Genomic DNA, 12,612 nt, shown 5'->3' on the forward strand with positions numbered 1-12,612 from the left:
AGAAAAAGAAGAAAAATGAATAATGCAAGAAGTTCAAAAGAACAAATTAAATGTGTTTCGACAGTTGATGTTTATCCAGTTGTTGGTTTATGTGTGAAGTATATGTATGGAGGAAACGATTACTCACAGACGAAAAATAAAGCATGTCATCTTCTGTAATTATTATATACATAATTGATTTCTTTAGGTCATGACAAGCAGGAAATTGTTGCACGTAGTCGCAGACCTGTTCTTTCTGTTTCACCATAATTAATACATTTCGAAAAAAGTAATGAAAGATGAAGAAAATATGATGTTTAAGATTCTGCGTGATAAGAGCAAAAATAAAATTCTCGAGTCTACAGTCTTTTGCAGAGAAAATTTTAAAATTTTTGGATTAATATAATATTACACATATACAATTTAATATTTGGATTAATATGTCAAAAATTTAAAGCAATTTTTCGATTTAAAATAAAGTTATTACACCGACTTTTTAAAATAACAAAGATGGTTGGAAAAATATGATTTATATTTTTATTTTTTACAATGCCAAAATTTTTTTACAGAGAAGCCAAAATTTTAATTTAAATTTTTTATCCTTAATTCACTTTTTGTTTTTACTTTTATTTCTATATTTACATCTTATTATTACTTACAGAATAATTATTCTAATTTCTTAAATATATCCTTAAAATTTGAAAAATGAAATGTTAATTTTTGTAAGAATTATAATACATTCATGTTCGTGTTTATGGATTAACAATATAAAGTGAAAATGGATCGAGAAATTATTTAGTGCTTTAAAGATGCTTATTAGCATCAATAATATTAAATTGCTTGTCAATTTAATTTGTGAGATTATGTGCTCCAGTCTAAGATTGCGTTTCAAGATCGACATAAATATAATCAATTTGTTTTCAACTAAAAATTCCTACAATATATTATTAGACAAAACAAATTTTGACCGAATATGGTCCTCTTCATTCATTTAAATTACACGTAGTCACAATTCAGAGATTTAAACGGAGCACGGAATATCTCTCGTGAATATCCCTCCGTTCATATTTCAACGTCTTATAATTACAAATCAATCATCTCAATCCCTCATAATTGACAAATGATCGATCCACCGATGACGTTTTCACCCAGGCATAAAGACCGTTTCCGGATTGCTCCGAGAAATCTCAAGGAAAAGCGAATAAAGAGGCACTCGAGAGATTGCACGCAGAAGAGCCGACTCGCATGTATATATTTATTATCATGTTTATTATCGGGTCTTATGCCGCGTGACAGGTTGCCGGCCGCGAACGTAGGCGTGATGACGTTCTCCGGTGATTAGCCGAGAGGCATCCACGGCGGGATCGCACCGGTTGCGGCTGCTGCGGCGAGTACCGAGCGTGTATGTGCGCGCTGATTGACAATTCCTCCTCGTGGCTAGGAGTTGACGTATAGTGGGCACGCGCTCGGACGCGACGAGTGCCCCGTCCGGATAGTCAGTGTCACTTCCGCTGACCAAATCGCTGTCAGGATTTACGTCCGCCAGCTTTATCGTCCAGTCCACGAAGCCCGGTGGAACGTTCTTCGAACGAGAAACGACAAAACGAAAGAACGCGTTCCTCTCCGATGTTGCGCGGCCGTTTTCAAGGTGAACGATTGTTCCTACGGGAACCTGTCGATTAGGTGCGAAATGACGCGTTCCCCGCGTCGCGAGTGCGATTTCGCGGTCGCGAGAGTGAATCGCGACGACATCGCGAGAGATGTGAATTACTGGGATGCTGGGATTACCGGTGCGTGGAAAACGGCAACACTCTCATGCTGTCATTCGCTGCGCGATGATGTTCTGGCTTTTGTTTCCGTTAATGATTATACAATAGGAAGCACGTAATCGTCCGCAATTTGTGCGAGTGTGTACAGGTGGAGGTCACCCACAGGTGTTCGCGTAACAAATCGCAATCACACGAGGCTATCACGCTCGTTGTTTTGACCTCGATTAATGGATTTCAAACTTAATTATTAGGAGAATTTCTTTGATTAATTGTAGAAAATATTTCTCTTATTGTGTGATAACTTATCTATAAATTATCTCGAATTATAAAATAGTTTTCGGTAGCTAAATATATATGTAAAAGAACCCAGACAGCACGCTTGTCAGAATGAAAACTTTTAGTTATCTTGAAAATGATGTCCATATGATATCTTATAATAATCATTTATCAGAGGCATCTACTAGAAGAATTCTTTAAGATATCTCACTTCAAAGATTTCTTGTAATTTTTGTCTTTATGATATCATACTAAATAATATCAATTTGTGCTCTCATGAAAGATATCATTATGTTGTACGGTTTTTGAGCTATGCAAATGCGCATGCATCGCTATTATTTGATTCAGAAACTAGAAATAATTATATCTTTTATGAGAAATTCATTTGTTGTTATTTTAAAAGATATCACGAAGATAACTTTATTTTGATACTTTTCTTCATTCACCCACGAACGCGGGATCGCCACCAGACGAACGTGGTTGGGTTCTCGTGTTTGAAAGCCATACGGGATAGAATAAAAGGTGCAGCATTATGAGAAACATAACTTGTGTTCTGACGAACATTCATGAAATATTTTTTGAAAGCAAGTCCTCAAAGGGGACTATGATGAAAGATAATGGCTCTTGTACATGGACATGGCAAGCATTGCAGACATAATGAGATATATATTGACAGTCATATAATTTCGTTTAATTTTATGTAAAAATTAATTCAGATATCTAATGTTATTAAATGTTACATGTGTCAAAATATCAAAATTAAAAGAAATCTTAAAGATGCAACTAAAAGATATTTAGAGAAGTCATCTTTTAGTCATATTTCCGACGATTTTGTGCTCTTTGAATATATAACAAACTTCTTTTAGACATCATAAATACGAACTCTATATGTTAATATACTTTGGATATCATAAAGGTATGCAATTTGAGAAATCTTTTAGATATCATTTTTGTGATATCTTTCTGTTCTCAAAAAACGGTGCATCAGATAACATTCAGATATCTTTATGTGGCTTTTTAGAAATTTCTCTAAGTTATCAGATTCAGAAATGAGATATCTTTTAGAAATCTTTTTGATAATGTGGGGGAACTCCACGCACTAAAAAAATGTTTATAGCAAATAACAGTTAATGATTCTTAAAGTTTTGTATCAATACTTTGCAATTTAAATCTTGTAACGCAAATTTTTGTGGGTTTAAAATAATTAACAAATTTCAATCAAAGAACAATATTAATATAAACGTTTTTTGTTATTTATACAATCAAAATCTAGTTTTAATTTCAATTACATGTCAGGAAAAAAATCCGAAAAAGTTGAATTAGTTTTTGGATTAAAATACAATAACGATGTTTGTGATTGCGATTTATAAGATTTCAGACAACTCGAATCATAAATATTTTCGTGGTAATTTAAAGGTTTGCTACGGATTGCTGTACTACTAATGGAAATAGTGCTTCATTCGTTCGTATTATCGGTGAACCTTCGTCCGTAAAAAATAATCACGCCGATACCGTCGCCGTCGCGGCGGCCTTAAATCAGCCTTACTCTACTAATCTCATTCAGTCTAGCGGCTAGAATCGCAAATCACGCGACACTTCGCGATTCTTAAATATTGTTGGATTATCGACTACTACGCGGTCGATCGTTTCAGATGCAGCGGAGGAAAATTCGTTGGATTATTCAGATACCGGAAGAACCGCAGCGCACTGAGACTGTCGAGCAACAAATCTTAAGTACGAAAGGTAAGAAAATTTGAATAATATAAAAATTCAAGAACTACACATCTAGAAGGGAACTAATCTTTTGAAGAGGACTTTAATTTTTCGAAGAGAATTCTAGTCTTTCAAAAGTCATGAATACCTTCTATTCTAACAAGTTTGGAAATTTTATATTATCTAGTTACGAGTCTAATATCAAATAGAAATTGTGCAAGTTAATTTGTACAGTACAAATGTAATTCATTTTCATTTAATTTAATTTAAATGTCTAACGCACGGAATAAAATTCTTGAAATGTAATAATGTACTACGCGGAATCGGAAATAATGTTTGGACGTGTGTCTTTGATTTGCGCGTTGTGTAACAACGTTTAAATAATATGATTTTCTAGTTATAAATTTAGCAATGTTTTCGTCGACAATGTTTATCTGCAATAAACGGCGTGTAAAACCGAAGACAAGATCTTCTACAAGAGATTGACATAAACTTACATAATTTATTACGTATGTAAATAAACATTCTGTGTGCCGAATGCAGCTCTTTCATGAAACAAAACTGCTGAGTGTATAGATAAGACATTTTAGGCCGATAAAGAAAGGTCGCGACATGAAAATATAGTATACGTTAGGTATAGACAGTCAAATTGATTTTCAATTTGGATCTTCATCTTTTATTAAATTATCGTAAGTGGAAATTTGTGTATAAATAAAAGGTTGAAAAATTTAAAACAATCAGTTTATTGGAAACGGATTTTATTTGGTAACTGTTTATCACTCGCTGTAAAAAAAACAAATGTGTTTTATATAATCAAAATAATATATTCTATAATTTCTAATATACTTTTGTGAGTTATTATAGAATATAATATTCTATAATAATATCAAATTATTTAGTTATACGGTTTGTCAAAATGATGTGTTACATGAATTGACATTATTATAAATATAGAATATGTATTATACTTTATATATAATAATGTCTAATTATGTAACATATTATTTCGGTAAATTGTATAATTTTTAAGTAAAATCACATTCTATTTTATATTATTCTGACAAACTACGTTTTATGGAACATAGTTTTTATGGAACATCATTCAATATGTTTGTTTACTTCTAACTTATTCTTTTATATCTATGTTACAACGTGCATATTGAACGATAGTTCGGTTTTGGATTTTATGTGTTATACTCGCTAACGAATACAAAAAACAAAATTGTTCGAGAAGAAATTCAAATATAATTGAAAAAGAGGATCTTATCATTGTATATGTACGTATATGTATAATCTTTACGGGGGATTTGTATAAATTCAACCATTCCTATTAAAATATCTATCTAAACAATTATGATTAATTTCATTTAAATTATTAAAAAAATTAAATAATACTTTTTTTTAATTTATGTTTTTATTTTGAGGTCGATAGTTTTATGGATAGTTTTATAGACTTAAACTTGCGAATAAAAATAAAAAAGAAAATGTAGAGAATTTACTACAATTTAGAATACATGTCACGTCTAGACGGTAGCTCTAGTAGTGTTTTATTCTATTCATTATGCAAATAAGTCATGACATCGCACGCATGTCGTTTATGTGATTATAAATAGAGATGATCGGCACGATCACGTTTAGCAATGCGTTTTATTCCGTTTTCTCTTTTCAGCGTAAACGTCTTTTTATAGATGATCACTATTCTCTTTTACGGCCGTATTAGTTCCTCCGTTGATGGATTACATTGTCCGCGCTCCTATTCGTTCATGTTATTAAATTTACTTCGAAACGTGTAAATATAACAAATGTAACAAGAATGCCAATGTTTTGTGGAACGTAAATGATTTGAGGCAATTTTGTTCTGTGTGCTCAACTATCGGCAAATAAATCTCGCGACTGCACTTGGTGGCGGATGTCCTAAAGCGTAATCGGCGATGATGCGTCTGTATGAAAAAAGATTACGTTATCATTTCTTATCTATAACTTTATTTCTTAAAAGTTTAAATACGTGCGATATGAACTGTAATATATAAAAAATTGAAAATCTGTAAACTTTTAAAACGAATCTCATTCTGAAGAGCGAAGTCTCATTTTTAAAGATTGAAAATTGAGCCACTGAGCTTTCTGGCACAATTTTCATTCTTTAATGTGATATTTCACTTCAAAGAATTTAGAGAGTATGGAAGGAGATTTATCGGCAAGCACGCGCTAATATTATAGGATATGGCCAAATATATTAATGACGTCTGCCAACAGACTCGCTTGAGTTTGACATTTTAACGAGTCAGTTATGTCAAATACCAAGAAGGTATTTGATGCGTCGGCGCTAACTTCTACAGAGATCACCCGCAGGGTCGAAATCTGGTATACCGCGCAGTGTCGCGATGGGCTGCGTCCCATGAGGTCGTTCCGAGTTATGGAAAGTCCGATGCGCTCTTATTATAGAAGTTCCCTTGTTCTATAACCGCGATAGATTATCCGTAGCCCGTTACTCGGGAACGACAAGTGTTCTTGATAAAAGCGAGTAAAATTACATATAACAATCATTCAGAAGTTTCTTCAAATAGTATTTGCAAAAATATTACCTCTACAGTAGGAAGAATTTGCGTTGTTAGGACATTCTAAGTGACCTTCCACTATTAGCAAATGAAAAGAATTTGTAATGTAATCCCTTTATACTGTAAAGTCAGTGATCTTTGCATAATTGTTTTATCGTACTGACTGTATTTCATTATAATTTTTTTTAGTTCTATATACTTTTTTATTGGAAGGTGATCATTTTATTCGTGTAATTTTCATCATGAATATCATTAATTTTAGGGGCGCGAAAATAACAAATGTATAATTATATATTGACATTTATATCACATATAATGAAGAAATTATTTATATATTATATAATTAAACCAATAATTACGGTAGGCGATATAAAGGTACTTTTTATACTCGATTAAATAGACGATTACATCTCTTGTTTCATCGTAATTACTAATATGACTCGTTTTAAATCACAATGCACGGATGTAATCAATGTGCAGTCATTTATATCGAGATGATAAACATATGTATCTATGCGCCTGTAGCACCTATTTAATTATAGTTATAAAAAGAATATTACAGTTTTCTATATATTGTGAATTATTAACTTATTGAGAGAATCAGAAAGTAAACAGTCAAATTGTAAAAGCAGCTATTTTAAGTAAAATTATAATTATATTTATGTAATATTTAATCACAATTTTAGTAGATTTTGTATAATTATATTACGTTGTATAAAATTTATTATGTATATATTACTTAATTACAAGTTGTTTTTCGCTTCAGACAGATGTCGTTCAATTATTAACGTTACTGATAGCAAATCGTTATTTTATCATAATTTTTTACTTTAATAAATTTGTTAATAATTTGCTATATCAAAGTTTGAGTAAAATTGACATTCGCAATGCGAACGACTATGAAAAATGTACGGCATTGGAATAATAAAAATATAATCAAGGACTGTGGTGCAGGAATACATTATCTCTTCTCAAATTTTGTACGTATCTATGTGAAGAAAAATTAATACGGAATGGACGATGATATATGTGAGTAAAATAATCAACGATTGATACATTTTTTATATTGCACGTTTTTTTATTGTGATTTTTAATATACTAATTTTTCTATGGCAATATAATTTCTACTATATAAAAAAAATTTTGTAATTAGAATAAATATCCATTTATTTTTCAAGACAATATTAAGAAAAAATTTGATACTGAAGGTTTTGTTGTTTCTGTTTTAATATTATTAGTGTCGCCTAATGTAATAACTATTTTTCACAATTTATAAATCATCATGAATACACGAAAAATACTGTTTACAAATTTTATTCGTTGATTGTCCTGTGTATTTAAGAGAATCCATATAAAATTATTACAAATTATATATCTCGCTTCTGCGCTTCTAAAACCGCAAAGGATTAATAAATCTGATTTAATTCTTATCTTTGTGTGGCGTAATGATATTATCTTCCTTCTGCAGTCAGAAATAGTTAAGAAACTAAGAAAGTGTATAATAGAACATAAATTCTCTAACAAGTAGACATTTTATCCATAGTTTAGTAAGACAAGTTTTGAAAACGGAAAAGTAGAAGCGTTTAGTCGAACAGAGCGAGATTGCAGCAAAATTTATAGCCTTTCTTTATTTACGTGCAGTAGTATTTTAAGTTATTTTAAATGCAAGGCGATGTTACAACGAGAATGCTAGAAAAGATAACCGTGGCATTGTTTTCATATTAGGAAACCATTGTTCTAAATAGACTAAGTATTCCTTGGTCAACGGAATGTTTACTTTCTCCTGTCGAAAGTAACATGCTTTTGACGTAATAAAACTGTATTATCCCTTGTATGTTAGAAAAATATGTATGCTTTTACGTAAGAGTGCTCTCGATAAAGACATTGATTTTATACACAAATTGAATTTTTAGTATTGTTAAAATTTTATTTAAGTTATAGAAATCGTTTACAGTTATAGAAAAATTATTTTAAAAACACGCTTATATATATATATATATATGTTTAGATATAAGTTGTATTTTGAAATTTAGAAATTGTCTAAAGCCGGAATCAAACTGCGTATTGAAAATTAAGATTGAAGATTGAAATTTAACCAATGAGAACAAAGGAATTTTAGCTCCTATTGTTTTGATTGGTCAAATTTCAATCTTTTAATCTTCATTGTATAGTTTGATTCCGGCCTAAAGCATATTATGATTAACTATTTTTATAAAAGATGTTATAAAACAAAAATAACTTTTTCATCATATATCATTTCAGTACATTATGAAATAGGATATTTATGACTACTATTATGACTGACTATGTACATTGAGCGCAAATGTAATAGTTAATTACAACAATGTTATCGTGAAAAAGAACGTGTCATATCTCTCGCAAAATGTACGTGCCGCAAAAGAAAAGAAGATACATTTTCAGAGAATTACGGTTTTCTAGCTCTTGTGCAATCTCGTGTAAGTTCCGTAAGTTCGGAAACAGCGAGAGGCTATCTCTCGAAATTGCGCGAGTGGACGAGTAGACAGAGATATTTGGCAATGAATGGCGTGAAGGTATTTGTCCGTTATCGCTGTAACTTTTCTGATATTAGGTTCTGTTAGTAATTCGGTTACTGCAGGATGCTTTCCATTTGGTGACACAAGTCGTTTTATCACACAAGTGTCGTTCTATCTTTGTTACTCTCTGAATTGTAAGAAAGATTGAACGCTTGTGTCGACTTTTGTTACTAAATGGAAAGCACCTACACTCTATTGATTGATTATTTCGACATCGATCAATCATTATTAGTTAGATGTTTTATCATATTTTATTATTTATAATTATTTATTAATAATTTTAAGTCAAGATGTAATTAAAAATATTCATTTTCATAAGACAATATAATTGTAGATTTTTTTTAAATACACGGAAAGAACGAAATTTAGATACTTCATTGAAGTATCTAAAAATTTGATTAGATAAAAATCTGAAAATAACACACACACACTTTGTTGATCCATCAAAATAATATAGAATATTTAAGTATAATGAGCAATACTATAAAAAGTTTGGACATTCTGACTATCAGCGTAAATCCTTCTAAATAATTATTTTGATGGTGTAACAAAATTATTTTCAGATCTATATTTAACTGAATTTTAGATACTTTAACAAAATCTTTCCATGTGAGAAAATATATCGTTGTACACTGAAAAAAAAGTTGTTAACTTGCAAGAAAGATTGAACGCTTGTGTCGACTAAATGCATTTAATTCGTTATGTGCTTATTTAGTATAAGTATTTATATATTTAGGTTAATAAAATTTTGTGATTTAAAACATGTTATTTGTTTGAAATAACAAATATTTGCTTGACAACTCGTGACTGCTGCATTTAATTGAATCTCAACTAATATTTTTTTGAAAGAGCAACTTTTTTCTCAGTGTAGTTTACAATGATAAATGTTTTAGCAGTCAAAACCTAAAATTGGATATAACTCAATTTGATCACATTGTGATATTAAAAAATAATAAAAAAGAAAATAATTGTTGAATTTCTCAACTCTATAATTTATTAAAATTTCGTAATTCTTGGTATATCCTTAAATCGTAGCAAGATTTTTAGTTGAATTTTTCTCAAAATATAAGTAAAAATAAAAATAAAAATGCTCGAATAATAAAACATGTAATAAAATTTGCAGAGTTTTCGTTCATACATGTATGAAATTAATGAATCAAAAGCTTTAATACGCGGACAGAGAAATATTCCAAATAGTTGACGGTTTTAACTTAAGTGGCCTATAATATAATACTAATTGGCGTAAACAGATTCCAGATATGAAATTAATTAGATATTATAACCGCGATGCGTAAACCAGGCGCGCGACCATGCATAACGTTATCGGTGAGGCCAATATGTAACGACATCAAGATGCTATCTCTGGGTTATTGACACGAGCGTTTTCGCGGTATATATACGCATCGTTATCGAGAATATATTAGGGTTGATGTAAAATGCACCAGTTTTGTTGTATCAGTAACGAAGATCAGAATGTCTGCACGGTGTCAGTCTGATGTCGATGATTCTCGTTAGAGATCGTTCAAAACTGAAAACAGATATCGATTGGAAAATCTTTTGGGTCGTGGAGGGAAATGAGAGCTCGTAATAGAATTGGATTTTGTAACTTGTAAAATTTACTTTAAATGTAAATTAAGGTTTAAAATGCTCACGTGAACGCTGTTAAATTTCACATCCGCTTTAAATTTTTGAAATCATCAGAGATATGTATAGAATCGATATCCGTGAAATTTACTAGCGACATGAAAAGGACAGTTTTGCTGAAGTTTCTAAAAATTTAACTAGGTATAGATCTGAAAATAATTTTGTTGTACTATTCAAAATAATTATGTAAGACACTCAAATTGGTTGTTAAAATGTTAAAATTTTTACAACATTGCTCATCATATTTGAGATTCCCACACTAAAAAATGATGTTATTATATTAGCACCATTATTTAAATTGAAAATAATTTTGTTAATTAATAATACTATTAATGAAATACGTCATGCTCTTGTTTTCATAAAATTTATTTATAACATTAATACTGTTATTGAATTAACAAGATTATTTTCAATTAAAATAATGCTATCGATATAATACCATCTTTTTTTAGTGTACTAAATATTAAGAATTATTTTGATAAAACAAAATTATTTTCAGATCTATACCTAGCTAAATTTTTAGTTACTTCAGCAATATTATTCTTTTCCTGGAGTTTTCATAAAATTGTCTACTAAAATAAAATTCGTGATATATGAGATTTTATAATATAATAAGTCGTTGACGTTGTTCTATTATTATACTGTATAGATTCTACATTTTATACAAGAGAACTGTTATTGTAGTCTACACATAAATGCATATAAATCGTATCTTCGTATCATGCAGCCGATTGTAGATTTCAGTTTCGTTTGGCGGACCCCAAACAAGCTTAGGACGCATATATACCTGTTCATCAGTAGTATACTTCCTCTGATTTCTGAATCCCTGCTTACTTGTGATACGTTGGGCCTTACGGTCAGCGAAGCAAAGCCCAGACACTTGATTTCGCGATCGAAAGGTCCCCTCACCTTGAGATTGCTTCATTCTTTATTTGCAAAGAATGGCATTAGAAGTATCTTTGATACGTGCCGTGAAAGATATACGGACACAGTTATACGTGGGAAAGAAACGACGATAATAATTAAGAATCTTACTTTGTATATAGAGAGCGTGAATAATAGAATTCATGATAATATTCACGATTATTATATTCTCATTATACATGACATATTTCTGAAATTAAACTTTCTTTATATTATTCTATTATATACATTTTACATACATAATGTATATATATTATATTATATACATTATATATATGTATTACATTATAATATTCTTATTTTAGATCTCTGTAAACCCGATTCTCAGTTAACATTAAAGCTCTCTTATGTCAATTAGTAGAAGAACACGCCATATCGAACATTAGTCTTCGTTTTTCCCCGTCAATGAAGACGATTATATGAAACTTTTATTATTTTTATTTTCTCATACGATTATCCGAGGGGGCCCACGGACGTGAGACGGCCTGGAGAAAGGGGGAAATTCTCTATTGGAGTAAGAAGGAGCGCAATAGGCAGTGCCGAGGATTTCGCAGCATCGGCGAGACGAGAACGGAGCTACGCCGATGTGCACCGTGGTGAGGGAAGTTGGGCCTTACGAGTTGTCCGAGGTTGCCAGTTCGCTCGTGGCTCGGCCGGCGTCACGGCGTGCGCTGCGTTTGGCAGTTGTCGATTGACATTAGCTCGCGAGAGAAGGACGTGTGTCGCGTCGCCGTCATCTGCTTCTTTTTCCTGCGCTCGCGCGAGTCGTCGGCGTCGTTTCTCTGCCGCGCGTTGCTCCTTTCGAATCGACGATCCGTAAGATCGTGCGGGATGTCACCAAGTATCGCATCGCGCGGCCTGCGGTTACGACGACGGTCGTGAAGATTTCAAATCGGATCGTCATTCGTCGTCTCGTTCGCAAAGAGAGGAAGAGAGAGAGAGAGAGAGAGAGAAAGTTAATGAGTTGATGCGTGCAAGCGCGCGTGCGACGGTGGTGGCGGGCGAAGAGTGTACAGTGAGTGTGTCGGTGAGGTGTGCGTGAGTGCGTGGCCGGTGTGCCTCTTGACTTGTCAGAATCAACAAGTGGCGTAGTAGCATCCTCGCGTGGGCGCGTGCGCGCGCGCGAACGGCCGATTCTAACCTCGGCGGTTAACTCTTCTCCTTCGCGCGTGTGTTGGTGCGCGCGCGCACGCTGGC

At 32.1% G+C, this 12,612-nt stretch overlaps 1 protein-coding gene across 8 annotated transcripts in view; it reads left to right on the top strand.

The window, feature by feature from the left end:
- The first annotated feature begins 1,371 nt into the window (after positions 1 to 1,371).
- LOC108722985 (dystrophin, isoforms A/C/F/G/H) overlaps positions 1,372 to 12,612 on the top strand; it is a 477,563-nt gene continuing 466,322 nt past the window's right edge. For 7 of the 8 annotated variants that reach the window (XM_018448392.1, XM_018448399.1, XM_018448394.1 and 4 more), the window contains exons 1-2: positions 1,372 to 1,627; positions 3,677 to 3,767. In XM_018448392.1, coding sequence (XP_018303894.1) covers positions 3,677 to 3,767 — 91 coding nt within the window. In that variant the 5' untranslated portion in view covers positions 1,372 to 1,627. The remainder of the gene's footprint in view (positions 1,628 to 3,676; positions 3,768 to 12,612) is intronic. The other variant, XM_018448401.1, reaches the window with a different exon arrangement.

The sequence above is a fragment of the Mycetomoellerius zeteki genome, unplaced genomic scaffold (genome assembly GCF_001594055.1).
Source record: "Mycetomoellerius zeteki isolate Tzet28-1 unplaced genomic scaffold, Tzet1.0 scaffold221, whole genome shotgun sequence".
Taxonomy (NCBI): Eukaryota; Metazoa; Arthropoda; class Insecta; order Hymenoptera; family Formicidae; genus Mycetomoellerius; species Mycetomoellerius zeteki.